General features: G+C 28.4%; 1 protein-coding gene across 3 annotated transcripts in view; it reads left to right on the top strand.

The window, feature by feature from the left end:
- Positions 1-20,912, top strand: part of LOC121129190 (probable 4-coumarate--CoA ligase 1) — a 292,268-nt gene that overhangs the window by 65,404 nt on the left and 205,952 nt on the right. For all 3 annotated transcript variants that reach the window (XM_040724873.2, XM_071893293.1, XM_040724874.2), the window contains one exon: positions 1,409-1,533. In XM_040724873.2, coding sequence (XP_040580807.1) covers positions 1,409-1,533 — 125 coding nt within the window. The remainder of the gene's footprint in view (positions 1-1,408; positions 1,534-20,912) is intronic.

The following is a 20,912-nucleotide window of genomic DNA, read 5'->3' as shown; positions in this document are numbered from 1 at the left end:
ATAGTTAATGTTGATATACTAATAAATAAAAATCTTATTGCTTACTTCAATTATTTTAATTTATTTCGTTTTTTATGTAATATAGCTCATTATGAAGGTTTTTGATAGCTTAATCCCTTACCCTCGTTTAGTTTTTGACATCAAAGAACTAACAATCAAATAAATACTTCTGCTGAACTAAACCTTCGAATTAGGGTGTGTTACCTGGTGAGCAAGACATAATTTGAGTTTACTAGATTCAACTCGCTGAATAAAAAATTACAATGTTATATTATCAAGGCACCACTGTGATATATCAACATATATTTGACTATCTACAAATAACATAATGTATAATTTATCATACGCAGACAGTTTGCCGAAAACCTTTATAAAATAGTCCTTTTTAAAAAATTATACATTGAATATTTTTCTATAATATAAGCTATGATATAACTCACCACTATGTATTATGTATAAGGGTCTAAAGAAGACTGTAGTTTTCCATCTTTTTCGGCCTTAAAATGGAAATACATCGAATTCAGAACAAGATACATAATCAATAAAAACACTTAATAATCATTAAAAATACTTTTTTATTAATCCTACTTTTAATTTGGGAATTCTTTTTGGGGATAAAAATGACATTGAACAATAATAGTCCCAAATTACTATAATCCCAGATATTTCAGAATTCAGAGGACTGAAAGAAAAACTGAGATCAGTTTTGGATTAATTATTCCCCTATGTTATTAGAGAAGGAGGAAAGAGATCTCAACTTTTTTTTTATGAAGATCATTCAAGTAGATGGATGGTCTCTTTAGATTAGATCAGTAGAATGAGAAAATGAGGTCAGAAGAGATAACATCTTCTTATCTAAGCCAGAGTATTTTCAACACCGAGTCCCTTTTCCTCCCCAGCCCCTCGTATTCTGTGAGACAAACTCACAGTCCCTTTCAGTTATTTCCTTATTATGAAAGTTTGCAATAATTGGATATGATCTTTCCGCTGTTGCAGTCTTCAATTTCGGGATAGAAAGTAAGACGTACAGGCAAACTTACAGAGTGTACAGAAGCTTTCCCTACAAAAGGAGAACAATTTCTTGCAAAAAGTATGAACGCAGTTTATGTATGCATATGAATGGAATTTTTCTAACTATTATGCATTTAAAATGAATTGTGATTATGATACATTGAGTTCATTTTATTTTTTTTCGCATTACAAATAGTAATAATTATAACAAAAAAATGTAATTATGTACACCCATTTTTATTTATTATGATGTTCATTTTTGAGTAATGTATTCTTTTCATTTTCTAACCAAAAGGATATTCATAATTTTCTCAAAAAATAACATATGAGAAATCATAAACTCTCCTAAAATAACAAAAGATTTGAGTTTACTACAATATAATTTTATCTTTTGCAGATTTTAGTATGTGATGATTTTAATTATGTCGATGGATTGGACTTTTTAGAGAACACTAATATGATTGAAAAGCTAATTATTATCGGAAACGAGTGCACGGCTCAGGATAAAGTTATTCTCATGACGTAAGTTACTATTTACTCTTCTACGTATTCCTGTATATATAACAATGTGGATTCAATCGATGAGTTGATTTAGTTGATCAATTACACAAGTCAAAAAAAAAAAAAAAAAGAGTTATATATTGTTAATTTTAGTTGCACTTGACGCGTTGATCACGAATTTGTAATTAACTTTGTCGTTTGGTTTTCAAAGAAGTTTGGATTTGATTTTTTTTAAATATTTTAACACTTTTAATAGAGTTGAGTCAAGTTTTGAAAATTAAAAAAAAGAAAAATTTAAATAAAAATTTGTTTATTCTTTGCAAAATTTTGTGTTTATTCTTAGATATACATTTGATTTGATATGTGATCCTCTTTTCCTGAGAAAATGCAATTTAAAGTTAAAAAAACCATTTTGAGGGTTTGGTTTGAAAAGGAATAAAGCCTCATTTTTTTTTTCAATTTTTTTATGTCAAAGGAATTTATTTTAAGCATAAAGAAATAGGGTTTCTTTTGCAAAAGAGTCCATGATTCTAAAAGGTCTAGTTTAGTAGCAATATCGATTTGATGTATTCTTTTGAAGTTAACTTCCATGATATTCTATACAAAAGGAGATACATGATCTAACTACAAATAATTAGAAGCAATGGAGTCTATGTATGTTATTTAATCAACCTCTTATTAATTTTTTCCTTTCTTAAAGTTAAATTCAAGTCGATATTGGAGTCTGTAGAATTAGTTGACCGATATTGATGTTTTTTAATATGTTTGATATTGGTAATTTTTTTGGATGATGCATTTTCGGACATAAAATTGCTTGTGTACGAAAATATCCAACCTTGCAAATATTTAATATTGTAATTCAAAACAAATTTAAAATATTCGAAAAGCATTTTGTTTTTGAAAGAAGTGGTATATAAGATCGGCTCAAAAGTTAGTAGTTGACACATAGATACACCAATTAAGACATCGGATTTTTAGTTTCAAACTTCAAATGATACGTGCATAAAGTTGTCATCTCTTGGAAAGTTGGTTCGTGAGATAATGTACATATTGTGAGTGAAGCGACTTTTGTTATTGTTAAATAAATTAATAAAAATAATTTCGTATTTTTATGAAGTATTGTTGTTTATTGAAAAAAAAAAAATAATTCTGTATAAGGCAAGCATTGTCTTGATAAACATTATTTGGACTCTGCGCAACAGTTGAAAAATGGGTTGCACAATTAAAACTTGGCAAAATGAGAGTGGGAGGCGAAGCACGCAGTGGACGTTTGATAGAGGTAGTTACGAGGAAAACATCAAAGAAGTCTACAAAATGTTTTTGAACCATCGTAAAGCGAAGTTAATTTATATAGCTAAGATGAACAGATATGAAAGGATTGCGATGAATATTCTGACATACAAAAACTGTTTGCAAAGATGGTGCCGCACGAGCTCCTGCTCGATCAAAAGCAACAAGGTGTTCATGATTCGGAGCAATATTTAGGGAAATTCAACTCTAATAAATACGTATTTTTTAAAGAGTATATATGACTATTAGTGAAACGTGACTCCATCATAACAATCCAAAGTCTAGTCTACAGTCAGTCGAGTGGAATACACTCAATGAACCGAATCCCAAGCTTGGAAAGACTCAACTGTCGCACAGAAAAAACGGCCCAAACCCTAAATATTAATATTGTTGAATTAGTTTTTTTTTGTATACATCTCACTTATATGTGTCTATATTTTGTTGTTCAGGTATTAAAAAACAATTTAATGAACATTAATATGGTTTTTTATAACTTAATTCGAGAGCATATTGAACGTATATATACCGATAATAATATACTATAGCGGAAGGTGAGGTATGTTGATACGTTTGGTTTTTAGGTCCTCAAAAAGTTAAGAATGATCTATTTATGCTAATATTTTGCTACTATGTAGCCAGAAGGGTTACCAATCAAAATGTAATTATGAATATATATGATATTCTTTCCAATTTTCTTCTAAATACGAAATACTTGACTTAACTTCATCAAATAAAAATAATATAATATGTGCTCAATTATATTCAAAATATGGATTTGATGGAGCATCGGCCAAAAGTTATATAAACAAAAATTTGACTTAAATGAAAATGCTTCCGTTTCTGGAGAAAGTCTTTTTAGTACATGTCTTCTACCACTTCAATTGGACATTGAAAATAACATAGTGTGGAAGAATCCTGTCTCATCAAGAAAATTTTATTGCAGGCCTATATGCTTAGAGTATTCAAATGAAACACCAGAACTTTGTACTTAACTGCTGATTTAGAAAGTATAGACTTTTCTTATCATACTATTATTTTCGAAGGGAAGGAGATCACATTCAAAATCAAACATAACCTTGCAATCACTATGTTAGATGGAAAGGTAATTAATGCACCTAATGATACAAGGTCCCCGCAATCATGAAATGTATGTGGAGCGAAACCTTCTGAAATGAATCATCTTGATAAAGTAATACAGAAATCAACAAATATTGAAGCAATGAAGTTTGGGACTTTTGTCCTGCATTGTTGGATTCGATTTTTCGAATTTATCCTCCATCGTGGATATACAATGGAGATATAAAAGTAGATTGAAAGGACATAGGAAGTTTAATTGTAGATCAACCTAGAGAAGGAAGTGGAACTAGTAATGATGTCAACACTGCAGGTAGATCCTTTCAAAATTACTTAAAGTTTTCTCAAATTACTTTAGTTGACCTCAAGTTCATTCAAATACTCGACATTATTCTTCAAGTGATATCTGCAAGCACTCCTATTAATGTGGATACATTTCATGACTACAATAAAAAAGACCCGAAATTTATGTCAACCAACGTAATTGGTACATGATGCCTCCCTCTATCCATAAAGTCTTGATTAATAAAAAAACAGGTAATTGAAACTCTTGTTTTCCAAATTGGGCTATATTCTGAAGAAACTGCAGAATCATTAAATAAAGAAATAAGAAATGGCAGAAGTAAGTAAATCATTAAGAATTAAACAAACAAACAAATTAAATACGAGGTATTAGCAGTTGCTAAATCTTTATTGTACATTGTTGATTCAGTAAATGGTGCATCTGATGGGGATTAGATTAAATATGTAAAATAATGTTTTCGTTTATTTCCCATTCATCGACAAATGCGAGTATATTACAGGTAAATTATTTTAATAAATATCAAAATAAATCCTTTAAAAATCATATGAAATCCGTCGAAGCTAATATATATTTCATTAATAAGTTATATAAGACTTAAATTAAAACTGGAATGATAAAAATCAATAAATATAGTTTTGGCCGCTTTTTTGTGGAAATAAAGGACTGTGAGTCGGCTGGAAAGGTTATGGTATTTATATTGTGGGATGTGCATGTTATTATATTCATTGATTACTTCTAACTTCTAAAATAGCCAAACCATCAACAGCGACTATTACATAGCATTGTTGGAGCGTTTTAAGAGTAAACTCATGAAACTACGGCTCCATTAGAATAAGAAAAAAGTGCTGTTTCTTCAAGACAATATGTCACAACTTACGAAAAATGAATTCTCTAGATAGCTCCCAGTCACTTTTTTGTTTGCAGACCTCATAAGAATGCATGCTCGAAAAAGTTTTAGAGTTAATTGCCGAATTGAGGCATATTTTGATACTTATGAGAAGTCGTACAATCAAAATGACATTGCAAAATTGTATGACCGTCTTAATCGTTGTTATACTCTCGAAAATAACTACATCGTGTAAATAAATTGAATTTTGCTAAATAAATTTGCTTTACTATGTTAGCCTCCGAAATTTTAAGCTGAACTCTTAGGTACATTTAGGTATTTGAGTACAAATTATTGTATTATTATCATTGTATAGAAGTACACAAACTGTTAAAACAAAAGGATGTACGAAACTTTAGACAAGTTTAATCTGGATATTTTTAGAATCGATCCAGTACATATATTATTTAAACTATTTTTTTTGTTATGATTCTTTAAAAAAAAAAATCCAATTAATAGGTTTTGTCTCCCCTTCATACGTCCAAAGAAAATTAGTTATTTTATTTTGAACTTCTTTACAATTAAAAAATAATCATTTTATGAAAAAAAAAAAACATATTTAAAATAATATTTTCTGGGGGTAATCAATTTAATACTATAATAAGTATGTATATCGAGTTACATTAAAAGAATACATATCTAATGTGTAAGTACATATATTTAATCTTTTTAATTGTGTTTTATATACTTATTTTCCTCTTAAGGCGTATAAAAAGTAATATTATTCATAGCCCTTTTTACTCAGACCCATAAATATCCGAAAATACCAACTGCTATTTTCAAAGGATATATGAACATTTGTATATTATGAAAGTTATTTTTATTCTCTTTAAAAAAATAGCTGTCTTACAAATTATATTTATAAGTTAAAGTATTATAAAAACGACAACAATTTAGTATATTTTGAATGATGTTTTTTAAAGTTTACTTTGCATATAAATCAATCAAAAAATAACTTTACATAATATAATATTGATTTTAGTGATATTAACATATCGGAATTTATTTTCTATAAATAAATAATTTATTAATTCCCAAGGAAGAATAGCTGTACAATGTGCATAGATGAAAATAATATTTTCCTCCGGTATGTTAAAAAAGAATCCTAAACTAAACTTGGTTTCCCATATAATTTGAATAATGATCATAGCTCCGAGAAGCTACACTTTCTCCGTTATGAGGACACTTGAATGTTCCATCAGGTTTTGAATATAATTGAATTTATTTAAGAAAGGAAGTTCACTACTCGGGAATTAAATAATAATAGCAACTTTTTAGAAAAAAAATAGTTAATTCATTATTCATATTACCCATTCAAAAAAAAAAAAAAAAAAAAAAATCTGGCCAACTAAAAAATTCACAGGATTTACAACACTAAATAAATATACATACATATATGTGACTCTGAGCTGCATTCATTTGAGTGAGGATATTTTCAAGAAGTGTTTTATCTTAGCCACATTCATTTGAGCGAACTTTTTTCCAGCGACATTCTTATTTTCATATATTATACATTATAATATGAAAGACGTCATTACTCACCAAAGTGATAAAATTCAAATCAAATGGGAGAAATCTATCTGGAGGAATTCATGCTCTTATCAGATTTGGTATCAGCTCTGTAAGCTCACGTAAAGGGAATAATTTACAAAACACATTCAGTATGATGGTGTTAAAACTTTGTCGTGTAGCATCATATTCTCCGATCATTCTCGTTGTCAATGTTATAAACGTAAACCTTTGATTCATTGTCCATTTTTTACCTGAACATTTTGAAATGTCACTGAAATAAAGCTCACTGAAAAGATGCTCCCTCAAATAAGTCCTTGCTCAAATCAATATTGCTAAGATAACACTCGCTGAAAATAACCTCCCTCAAATGAACGAACGAATGACCCTTGCTGGTCATTTATTTAATTCTAAAATGTAATTGTCTGTGAATAGCTACGCACTTTTGAAAAAAAAATTCATCAAATTTTATATTTAAGTTTAATTTTAGAAATATTTTCAAAAAATTCTGGATTTTTGAAAAAAAATAGTTTTTTTATATTGTGAATAAATAGCTTTGGATTTTTGAAATTTTTTTCCGAAAATTTAATTTTAGGAACTTTTTTTCTAGATTTTTTATATTTGAAATTTAATTTAAGAACTTTTTTTCAACAAAAAAAAAATATTGTCTGTAAATAGCTATAGATTTTCGGAACCAAAAACATGTCCCTCCCAAAAATGTAATCCCGCGGACGGCCCTGAGCACTCAGGCTTGTTTCCAACTATTTAATGAATGGAGTGAACCAGCAGTGGTTATAAGTTCCACGCTAAAGTTTCTGTTATAAAAAAAAATATTTTTAATAGAAATTAAATAACAATAGTTGAGTTGTAAGGTACTCAATTTTAAGGAAAGTAAGTGTACCTAATTTGGTGTTTGTTCCTAATATAATACATATATACCATATAAAATATACATCATATTTTATTTTATACTTTCAGACGCAACATTTTTTATATTTATTTACACCTCACTCAAAAGAATTGCAATTTTCAGTCAACGATAAAAAACAGCTATTTTAATACCTTATAAAATATTTTTATATTTTATATACCTACTTTTTAGCTCAAAAGCAGCAACTAAAATAAGGTTATTCTTTATTTAAAGATGATCAAAAATATTTTTTTGTGAGTTGGTTCTGAATGGAAAAAGTTTGCTACTAATATTTAATATTGTACATACATTTTTTGACCTATTTTTGATAGATAAACATAAAACTGGTCAATTTCTGCGTACTGTTAGTTAAAGGTTCAAAAAATTTCTTGTTTCTCCTTCTACGTTTTCAAATAAAGATAATAATTTTAGACAATTATAATTATTGTTTTAGCCTGTATCTGTGGTATTTATTTGTTTAAAAATACATCATAACATGGTTTTATAAAAAAGGAATGAAGGGCATATAAAAAGCTAAACCAAATCTCCAAAATGACGGAATAATACAATTCGTTAGACAAATAGTTTGTAAATTAATATCGAATAAAATAACGCTAAATACTCGATAAAACACGAATAAAAATGTTTTGCAATATTCATTAATCCATTGGTTTGGAAAAAGATGCTTTTTACGTGGGTGAAGCGAATTTTTAATAAGGATTCCGTATGGAGTAAAATTCTGAAACAAGCATTCCTTGAAATAATGAGTAATACACTTGAGGCAGAGAGATGCAACGGATCACGCAACCTTAAAGAGATTCTAGAGAGGAAAAAAATGAAGCAGTTAATGGGGAGTTAGTCTAAAAGGTTCAATAGATAATGGAACTCCAGAAATCACTTTTAGAAAATAGGAGATTGGCATATATATCGGATTCGTCAATCAAAAGAAAGATATCATTCTTAGGAGAGGTTTTTCACTAAAATAATGCGTTTACGGAAAATGAGATTTCAATTGTATGAAAATGAAAGGAAACAGTAGGCTGAGAATACTGATATTGAGTAAATAAAAAAAGATAAAGTTGGTTTTAAAGTCTCAGTGTGGGATATAATCAGAGGGCCTAATAGGATGATAGACTTTTCCTTTTTTTGGATGAAGTACAGAGGGATTACTAACTTACTAAACTTAGTAGGTAGTTTATATGGTTATTTTTGTGAACAATCACTGGAGACATCCCAACATTTTTTGTCAAGTGGTTAAGGCATAGGATTAGTATAATGCACCGTAATGGATATTTTTTTCAAGTTTAAATTTAGCCCTGAGCTTAAAGATTTTTCATATTTTACACCACCCTAAATCAAGAAGAAATAAATTAAATTACTGCCAAGGTAAAATTTCTTATATATAAGTTTAGAAGCACAACAACATCATTGCCTAAGGATTTTAGAGTAATATTGCATGTAATATACCCAAAAATTAAAATTAATGTTTTTATAAGATAATAAGTTAACATATAGTTGTACAAAGGTACAAAAAAAAAGAAAACAAAATTACTGAAAAAAATGGTAATTTTTGGAGCATCAAGGGACTTCAGCGGCTTCTAAAAGAGCCTATAAGAACTTAACATTTCTAAAAATATTGAAATAAATAAGTCTATTACATATATATCTAAATATTTTATTTTAATGATCCCTTTATGCTTTAATAAAATGGGCTGTAGGTGTACATATGTATGCAGTCGTAGAAAAAGTTTAAAAACATTATAAGTATTCCTACAACAACTACATACTCCCTACATTCTTATAATAAATGATGTTTGTAAGGATAAAAAAGAGTTATACAGAAGGAAAAAAAAGATTATTAAAACTTTGAAAAATGAAGGTTTTAGGTATGGAAATATTTATGATATATGTTTGTAAAATGTTTGCGCATTCATACATAAGTAATTATTTATTCATATTCTTTTTTTTTTTTTTTTGCATTGAGCCAAAAAGAAGACATATGTTTTTATTTTTTGGACCATTTAGTTTTATAAATTAATGTATATTGTATATTAGGGTGCATCATACCCCTAAGTAAAAAAAAAACCCCATTACTTTGGTGGATGATGAAAACGTTCTAACAAGAATAAAATGGAATATTTTTAAACTCGAAAATTTTGAAATGAGAATATTATAATATATGGTTATATTACTATGGCAAGCAACGCTTCACATTCATTTTTACCAATTGATTGCTGTTCTTTCGCCAAAAGTACTTTCGAAACTGGAAAATGTTAAGATGGATCTGCAGAGGTCTTTTCCTCTTCGGATCAGAAATGCAGAACGTGCTATGAAAAACCTAGAAGATATTCAATTTATTCAGTCAATGAAGACTGATAGGATTTCCCATTTTGCAAAGGAAAAAAACAACAACACATATATAAGATCCGGTCTTTGGATTGTAAATAAATTGTCAAGATTTTTTCCATTCTTTTTCAATTTACATAGATAACGAATGGACGGAAAATTAGTTTTCTTGATTGATTAAGTTCATAACGTCAACCAAGCTGGTAATTCATAGTCATCATAGTACAGTCGCACATGCTATACTGAGCTTGTGTTGATATTTTACAATGATTAGAAAAGTTATTCTGAACCAAGGCTCTGGAAATACCTTCGCTCAAGATTATCAAAGTCATCAAGATATAATTAAATAGTTTGGTTTTTTTTCTAAAAGAAATAGTCATCAAAAAATGTATTTCTTTTATCTTTTCCAATACTCTGGTATGATTAGTTGCTCTCTCCCACCAAATACGCAGGTACTTTAAAGTAATCAAGAAGAAATAGGTCTAATATAACATTGCACTTAAATTGTTGTTATAGGTAGAGCAATAATCAACTTACATTGAATAGGAAAAAATAAAAGAATATCCATGGCAGCAACATCTTACTATTAGAAAGAAAAGGAAAAAAACTTTAATTACTTTTAATTTAAATGGTTGATTTCTTCTGCCAGATTATATTTGGTATTTAGAATTTCAAATAAAAGAAGAGAACATATAAAAGATAAATCAAGTAGACGAACTGAATACATAAGATGTAAAAGAATATTGCCAAGAAAAAAGTTAAAAATAAGAAGAAGATAAATCGTAAATCAATTAAAGGACATAAATGTATGTCGTTGGATAAAATAGTTGGTAAAATTTTATTTACATTTCTAAATAGAGTCATAATTAAATTTTAGAAACATGGTAGGGAACATTTAAAAAAGTTTAAGTACAGCCAAAAAAAGTTAAGTGGGAGTTAATGATCGCATTCAAATTGTTGCGTGGAAATCTGGAATTGCTTTTACCTCTATCTCAAAAATGATATTGTTACATTTGTTGTATCATGCAACCTTTCATTCGAAAAGAAACAGGAAAAAAAGGTCTTAAGTCAATTGGTAGTTAGCCAATTCTTGGAATTTTTTTATTGAAATTATTGTCCAATAATGGTTGAGAAGTGGTCACAGCTTAATAAAAGATAAATATAAATCAACCAATCAACGCTCAAAACACTAACTAGGAGAAACATTGACAGTCTTCAACAAAATAAACTATATATTTTTTTGTTAGCATCATTTACTCCAAAAAGAAACCGAAAAAGGTACAAAAATCATTGAATAGTTAGCCATTGCGGTTCTATGACACCTTACCCAAGAAATAAAAATCTATTCCATGATGATTCATACTGCAATAATATATAATTATCCTGCCCATTCTTGTTACTCCAATTATAAAGGAAATAATGCTAAATTATTTTTAATACAATTTGTTTTCATTGATTAATAATTGATTAATTTCACACTCCATCTCTTCTTGAAACATTTTTTCTCTTTCTAAATTATTTTTTTATTCGAGGGTTGTCATTATTTTTCTAACAAGGGTTTTTCTAATAGTAATACCGGTCCGATCCAACTGTTGAAGCGTCCTCATAATGAAATCAATCAGTTATTAAGTATTAACAAATACTTACTAACGACAATTCTTAGCAAATAATGAAACATTTTATATTTTAAAATTGGAGTTACATGATTGGGAATCAACATTACATTTTATTGCAGTATGAGTCCTCATAATATAATTTATTATTTTTTTGGCAAAGTGTCGTGCACAAGCCTAATCTTCTCGACTATGGAATTATTATTCCATAATTGTTGGGACTTCCTCACAGCTTATTAAAAATCGTTTGCTCTAATTCAACCCATCAACGATCAGAACACAGAGTAGGGGAATAGAACCAAAAAATCTACAGCTGACAAAAAGATAAAGTGTAAATATTTTCTGTTAGTAAATTAAGGTGTGAAAGATATTGTTTCAAAGGATAAGTATATTCTTACATTCTGGGATTATGTTACTTTTTACGGGGAATTTTTTAAGACTTTATGCTTTGTACTAGGTAAAACAATTTACCTATTGTATTTAATCTATTAAAATGTTGTGGAAACGCGCTAATCAACCTAAACTAAAGGGATATATATTTTACAACAAAAACTAACTGTAGTTTCTTATCAATCAGATGTTTTTTTTATGTGATATTTTCCATTTTGGTACCTTTTTATCAAGTTTTTATTGTAATTTTTACGATACTTACACTGCAAATCAAGAAAATAATGCTTGATTCAGAATATATTCTCTGCACGTTTCTCATACATTACTAATTGATAGATGTCTAACATCTTCTTCACAATACAAAAGTATGCATAAATTTTTACATATCCAGTAGGGGTTTGTAATTATCAAGACGTGAATAAGTCTTGCACAACATCCTTAACTGTACTTTTGAGAGGTGTAAAGAGTTTCCATCATAAAGTTTCGCTCATTAATGAAAAGCTTTTGTTATTCTTCAAACGAGATATTGCAAACAAAGATGTTTTACTTCAGGACAAAGTTGGAAACAAAAAGGTTATAAATTGCAACTTTGAACCCTACCAGCCATGGCATTTCGGAAATTGCCAAACAGTTACATGTAAAATGCACCACCATCTACCGCCTGGAAGATAGTTCCGGTCTCATGGATCGTCCTTGAAGCAATAAGTCAGTCCAAAGACCAAAATCCCGGCTTCCTTGATGATGTTAGGTTTCGTGGTATCAACAGGGACAAAATGTCACCCATTTGTTTCTATATTGGGACTTACTGTGGCTGACTAAATAATTTTGAAGTCCAATGTGATCCTGTATAAGTCGGGAAAATCATGGTATATTTGTACCAGCTCACACAGACAATTCTGTAAAGACCTGGATGGCAGAAAGTATCAACTTCTATCTACCCCAGAACCTGAGCTCAATTCTTTGGAAACCAGCATCTGGTGACAAATGGGAGTTCAAAGCCTGCCGATTTTATCACTGCAATATTTCCGGCTACAAGTCCTCCGGGAATTAGGAGTGGGAGAAGATGTGCTGCAACGCTCAGCCCTGCTAGGAGGCTGTCATTGCCGACAATGGAGGCCAAGTTTACTAATAGTGTTCTTGTATACATTCCTTTGTTCACTGGACTTCATTTAGATTTTAAGGAATTTCATCATGCTAGCTATGGCATGAGTTATTGCACTGCCTAGAAAGTTATGACTACTATTGATTTTTTTGAGGTCCATATAGATTATTTGTGGAGATAAAAAAGAAACTCTTTTTTTCCATTGATTTTTTCATCAGAAAAACCCTGTCAAAAATTATGAATAATAATTTTTCATTAATTTTTTTGATATAAATTGAATACAGGCTCAATTTTGCAAAAAAAATAAATATTTTCTGCTTGTTTTTGTGTTGACGAGTTACATATTAGACTTAATAAGGAAAGAAGAAAAGAAAAGGGAGGATAAAAGAGTGTTGGAGTTGATTTTGTTTACCAGTGTAATTCATTATTTGCTTCTTTATAAACGATATTAACTCTACTTCATGCGAAGATATCTTTTATGAACTTTCTAAATATATTGTTTAGTTAGTTAAATAATTGTCAAAAAAAAAAAAAAAAAAAAAAAAAAAAAAACTTTCCAAATTTTTTGTTTACTTTTCATATTTTGTTACTGAATAAACATTAAAAAAACTTCAAGGTAATTAGCTACATGTAATATTCTGTTTTCCTCCATATTCATGTTTGTTTTTTCTGCTTAAAAATGAATATACTCAAATAATTATCATCTGTGTTTTTGTTAGGGATTATTTTTGCATTTAAATCAGTACGTAATATGCAGGTGTATACAAATACCTGCACCTGCATATTATATTAACATAGGTACATACATTATATCCAAGGTATGTACTTCAAGCAAATTATATATATTATTTAAATCCTTTTTCAAAAATACTCATTCATAATGGAAAATTTACATTCGAATCTATTTTTTTCGTCCGATTTAAATGAAATTTAGTATGTCAATCAACCTACTATTGTTAAACTCAAAAGTTAAATGTTAGATCTTGATCAGTTTTGGGCTCCTTTTCATGATAAATTTGATCAAAAATTGTATTGGAGATCTTAGTATTTTGGATTCTACATTATAAATTAATCACTGGTGGCTTTTTGAGCTATGCAACTAAATTGGTCTAACTTTTTTTAATTAGGTTATAAAAATATGTTTGACGTCTAGCATACATCAAACATCAGATCCTATGAGTTTGATAAATATCCTATCAGAACAAGATAATCTGATATAATCAAATAGTTTTATAGGCACGTAGAACTACAAAAGAGGAATGTCAATATTAACATACGTGTTTCCAGAAAAAGTGTGTAATCTCCATGTATATTGTACTCCCTGGATGGATGTTACGAAGAGGTACGAAAAGATTTCTTTCCGGCGAAGAATCATAATTAAATATAATTAATTGGAACAATTAGTAATGTTTTGTTTATCTTTTATATTTTTTATATGACGTAAAGGGGGAAATTGCCTTCTAATGATAAAGTTCGAAATTGAGACTAAATTACACTGATCCAAACATTAAACCTTTCGAATTTCATCAGTAATTTCTCTTTTTTTTTTACTTTCCCTACGTTTTTCTTTTCTTTTTTTCTTGAAAAAGAAGAAAATACTTGAATTTATAGAAAAAGGAGAGGTTTTGTCATAAGTTCCTCAAAAAATGAAAAGAATAAGAAACTGTTTTAGTAAAGATAGACAATTAAAGATGATACTAAAAAGGAATAATAAATGCGTGCTAAATTGTGTGTAATCACTTCAATGAACCTACCTTCCGCTTGTATCATTTCATAGTTTGAAACTCCTTTAAAAAGAATAGGGTTGTTCACACCACCTGGAGTGACAAACGTAGACATCATTTGCCGAAATATATTAGCAATTATAAAATTGCCTTTAATAAAATCAAAATTGCAAGTTGATGTAGGCTACATGGACCGAATGAAACACAAGTTGACGAAATACAAAACTTGCAAGGGTTTTTATAACATTGATTCCTTATTTATTTCCTTTCGAGGGGGTATGGGAGTTTTAAATTTGCATTGAAATGTTTTAAATGCTTAACTGCCTACATTTAATTTTTTTATTTGACAAAGAATGAAGTTTTAAAGGAATTTGTTCACACTACAAAGTTATAACACTTTAATTTTTTGATTTTCTAGATATATTTGTTTGTTTTATATGAGTATATATTAGATTCTTATAAGAAAATGGATAACAGGGGTGAATAGGTCAAAACCACTGCTCAGAATTATTTTCATAATATGTGATATTTTGGATCTTATTGAAAGATTCTTTGCTTAGTGCTAGTATGAAAAATGTGGTTAACTTTTGCAACGTTTAAAATCCTACTGACTGAAAATAGTTTTTGATGAAATATTATTAGTTAAGATAACAATTATGCAGTTTTAATTGAAGTTTTTAACTCTATTTTAAATTTAGAAAATGTATTAGTCAATAATAATATAAAAAATATAAAAAAATGAAATTAAAATGACTCGTGTTAGAATTATATAAAGCTTAACATATCAATTGTAACTTGACTTTTCAACAACTTGACGCTGATTTATAGACATTTACGACATTACAGAGTACAATATCTATATATATTTATCTACAAAATCATTTTAATATTTTACAACTGAAAAGTTAACAAATACTAGTTGAAAAAAAAAAGTTTAAACATTTTGTTCCTTTATTTGAGAAAAATATATGTTATTTATTTATTTGTCAAATACTTGCCAAAACTAACTTTTATTTTTCAATAATAGTTTAAAAAAATATTTAATGTCAAATAAAATGTTTTCGAAATCAAAAGTATGATAAATAAAAATAATCATGTTTTTATGTACATAATTGTAAGATTTTCTGTTTTTGATCTAAAAAAATATTTATTAGGCTGTGAAAAAGTTTTGAGACTAAAATGAACGAATAAACAATGATGTATAATTTTGTAAACATTTAATATCCAAAACAATTTTATAACTATAATTCATAGTATGGACATTAAGGATAACCAATCTTAAATGCGACTACCGTAGGGAGTAATAATGGCTTCCAGGCGATTGTTGAATTTGCTCCAAGTCCTTTTGATCTTTGCTTCTGATATGACAGTCCATTCCTCATTGACAGAGTCATTTAAGGCCTCAACATTTGGGTGTCAGAGTCAGCAGGCTAGGGACTCTATTTGTCACCAGATACTGTTATCCAGGGGATTCAAACCTGGTGATTGAGGAAGTCATGAGTTTACCAAAAAACTGAAACTTAATTTATGGTTCACTTTTTCTCCATCTCTGCAGTAAGAAATAATATTTTATCTGCTGGTAGAGAGAAACCACCATCTTTTTTCATACACATTGACAGTGATGGACCTTGAAACATTTATATCCATGGCCAATTTTGTAATTTAGAGAATTTTCTTGGAGTCCTGGGAGCTTTTCCGAGATCTTCACCCTTATCTAAGAACTAATTGAAAAGCTAAACGGTTACATTCTAGCTATATTTGTCCACAATAACTGATTTTGGGTACATTACAGAAGCAAAGCATGGTTCGTCTTGCTTTTTTGGCGCATGACAATAAATTTAATGTTTGGAATTTAACGTAAACAAAAAGACGAGACTCTGGGCTCTCTATATATATTATGGAAAAATAATCCAATAGTTGTAGTATAATCTGACTTATTAAGTTTTAAAAATTAACTCAAAACTTTTGCATGACTAGGTAAATGAATTAGGTACAGTTTGTATGAAATGTATTTTACTTCTATTGGTAACAAAATAATACAGCTCAAAAAATATGAACTTATATTGATGTGTATTCAACAAAAAAATCAGTCACAAGTTGAGAATTTATTTAAAGATTAAACAACAATTATTATTTCTCAATGGGGAACTAATTTCATTCGAAGAGCCAATAACAAAAACCGTTGTTTTTTTAGCGAGTGATACTTTCATATTTTTTTTTAATTAACAAACTTTATTTCAAGGATACCACATATTTTTATGTGTAAAATTTATTTTTAATCGATTTTAGATGTCGTCAATTCTGATGAATTTTATCAGTTACGTATTCATAGCCATTCCACTATTTAAAAATTTATAATGAGAGAAAGCTTTTGGACAAAAAGATTGGTACTCTTAAACAAAGAAGAAACATAATTTTCTATAATTTGAAAATGGACTTCCGTAATTTCTTACTAGATTGTACAAATATGACTTTTTTTCGGAAGGTAAAAGGCGGGAGTGAGACACATGTTATTTCTAAGTTAATACTTTTGTTAATTTCAACGGGCTGTTTTATGATTTTGGGAGGAGAAAATGAAATACTACTATCAAGAGGAGAATCTTTTAAACTTTAAATAGTATTAGTGCATGGAAAATAAAAATTATTATTATATTTGAATTTATATATAATCATATTATTTTACTATATTTTTTTTAATACACCAATGGTATGTAGGAATTATTCTGTTAACACTACAACGATCTATTAAAGAATTAACAAAGAGAAAATGAACACTAGCATTAAAAGTTTTTTTCCATTTCTAATCTGTAAATGTATTTTTTCTCCTCAAAAATTATATCCTTCAGCAGGGGCGTCCATAGGGATTGGGCTGGATGGGCTGTATCCCCCCCCCAGGAATTTTTGCTTTTTACTAGAAAATTTGATATTATAAATTTAATTTAATTATTCAAATTTTTTTAAGAATAGCTATGGGATTTTGAATTTTTGTTTGAATGTTTTTTCAAAAGAATTCCCCCCAAAAAAAAATCCTGCACTCCTATATATAGTCATATCTTAACAATTATAAACATTATTACTAAAAACTAGTGATATTGGTTTATAACTTAGTGAAGTGTGCTTTTTAAATTGATATCTGGACAAAAAACTGCCCCTTTTGTAGTGGAATTACTTGATATATCTAGCTATGAGTATCCAAATATCACGGTATACCCAATCCCTTTGCAATTTATTTGTAGTTTTTAACGCCGATTCATCATTTTATGCTGAGGAAAACAATTATAAACATCTTCTAATATAACTAAGCCAAATGGTTTTAAGTTGTACCCACTGCAATATATGTATGTAATCTTGGCTTGGTGCGTTATTGTCTTTGTAAAATAGGAATATGTATATATATTGCTGCTTGTTTTACGCTAATAATATGGAATTATATATACTTTTGAAAAATTATTCTAGGAATAGCTTCTAAGATATTTAATGCCTTCTATATTGATAAAATATGACAAGTTCAAATCCTTTTTTTTTTAAGGTTAGAAAATGTTAAATATAGGAAAAACAATTTGCTAAATTGCCCAAAACGTAAAATATTTTTATTGATGTATTTTTTGTTTTGTTTATTTGATCAGTTCTTTACGTAAATTAATCATTAACGAATTACAGCAACTGCATTCGTGGAATTTTATGTATCTCATAAAATATTGATTTTCAAGAATTTCATGCTCTAATCCATTCATATATAATCAATAAACTACTTGCTCTATTGATGGTGCTACAAGAAGATACCCAATTTTTAAAACAATATTAGTATTGGGAATGCATATGTGAGCCTAGACTCAACCTCTCATTCATAATTATCAGTTGTGTTGGTTATTTTGCTCATCATAGAATACAAACATCTTAGGAATAGATATACACATCATTTAAAGGACACCTCTCAATTATCATTTGGATAACGACTAATGAGTGATATCTTTGATTTGAAAGAAGAAAATTATATATATCCTTCTTATGTGACATCAGCAATGTTGGAATTCAGATGGACAATGATCAGTATTATTCCTTCTTAATGTTTAGACCCCTTTGGCCCGGGTAAACATAATAATATATTGTTAATCATGAATTTAAAAAAAAGAAAATAATGTAATTTAATCTTCAAATAACATCCCACCATGTAGTCATCAAAAAAGTGTATGAATGAGAAGTCCATTTTTTATTGTTGTCAAAAAATTTCAAAATCGTAATTTGTAAAGGAAATGACAAAAACAAACTTTTTTGCACAAATTTTGCTAAAGAAGTATAAAATAGCATTTATTAGAATTGTAAAGAAAAACATAAATCTACCAAGATTTTTTTCGTATATGCAAAAATAGAAAAGTTATGGAGAATAATGTCGAGGATAAAATAACCCTCGATAACTGCTTCATTGTTGCAAATATTGCATTAATTATGTAATAAAATGTTCTTGAAATTGAAAATACTTAAAAGTTTGAATTTTAAAAACTAAAATTATATATCCAAAATCGGCAATTCTCATTAAAAATTGAAAATTGAGGTCTGATGAAAAAAATAAGAAAAAAAAGAAGAAAAAATGAAAAACTATTCAGAAAATGCCAAATAATGTAATTCAGTTACACATAAATTTTATGTGTTATCTTTATATGCCAACAAATCTCCAGACACATTTTATTTTTTCTACGAATCCAATATTCCATTGGAAATGCGTTTTTTTTCACATTAAAAAAACATTCTATAATTTCCACGGATTTCTTTTTTCGACTATAACTTTTTAGATTTTCAATTAATTTAAAAAACGTTTAAATTCATATAGTTATTTTTTGAGACGTCAATAATTAATTCAACTACTTGTTAGTCTCTTTGAACTTAAAAAAGTAGGATCCCCAAAAATCGGTATTCCCATCTTAGCCTGACCAGGTTCAAAAGAGGCAAATGTCGGTCTCCTAGGTTCAAAGGTGTGTGCTTCCATAAAGGACACACAGATAGATACATACTTTATTAAATATAGCACTTTGTCATTGATATTAAGGAAAGTAGAGGACTTAGATATCAAAATGGGACAAACAAACAAAAGGTCTTAAATCATACATTCTATCAAAAAATTATCCATCAAATGGCTAGTTTTAGCATATATATGAGACCCTAATTTGTATCAAAAGTATGTTATTACATCGTTATACATTATACAATCGACAATGGAAAGAATAATATACATATTTTTATCCAACTTCACTTGTCCCTAATTAATATTTTTTTTTCTTCGTAGAAATCTATCTCTATCATAGAGATTTTTTGTAAATATTTCTTTGATTTTATTTAAATATCACTGTTTGTCATTGCCCATACAGTAGTATTCATTGCAGGTGTTGATTTTTTATTTATTCTTGAAGCCATTTGATGAAGGAACACAAATATTTATTAAAAATATGTTTATTTTATACTTTAAAAATATTAAATATGAACGCTGAAGATGGCGTCACCTTAAGCTATGATGTAATTTATGACATAAGTGACAACGGCTTATAAACAATTTGTAACTCAATTTCTAATATTTTGAAGCATGTATTCTATAATTGAAGGATTACACTGTGTAGATGAATCTATATTTTGGACCTTCATTTGAAATACAAAGATGACCATTAAACCCATAACGAGTTCTTTTGTAATTGTAATATGCTATTTTTAAATTTAAAAAAAAAAGAAAAGATTTTATGCGAATAAAAACACGCAGAGAATTGACCAGTGCATTGAACTTTCAAAATGAAAATATCAAAATTAATGATTTATTCTGTTCCATTTTTACCGCAAAAAAATTAGTAATTTGGATCAAGTATTGTATTATATTCAAATTTATGAAATTGATTGAAATACCCTGGCAGTTAGGTATAATTAAAAGCTTTATTTTATGTATGATATTTTAATTGGTTCTTCATGGTCTTTCAAACATAGTGACCAACCTATCATATTCTTTTTCCTGCAACTATGAATTTTTGCAACCATTGAGTGCAATTTTATGACACTTCAAAAGGGAATATCAGACCAATCGATTATTCAAAATATACAATAATTAATATTAAATGTGAATGTTTGTGTGGGTTTGTCTGGCAATCACGCCCAAAACCAATGAATGGATTTTAGGAAATTTTTTCATTTAGGTTCTTAAGCTTCCAGAAACGGTCCTGGAAACTTTTTTTTTAGGCTTTCAAGGAAATGCCAGTCTTAAAGTAGCATTTTTCT

This window comes from Lepeophtheirus salmonis, chromosome 14 (assembly GCF_016086655.4).
Source record: "Lepeophtheirus salmonis chromosome 14, UVic_Lsal_1.4, whole genome shotgun sequence".
NCBI lineage: Eukaryota > Metazoa > Arthropoda > Copepoda > Siphonostomatoida > Caligidae > Lepeophtheirus > Lepeophtheirus salmonis.
This window is presented reverse-complemented; position numbering and strand designations above follow the sequence as displayed.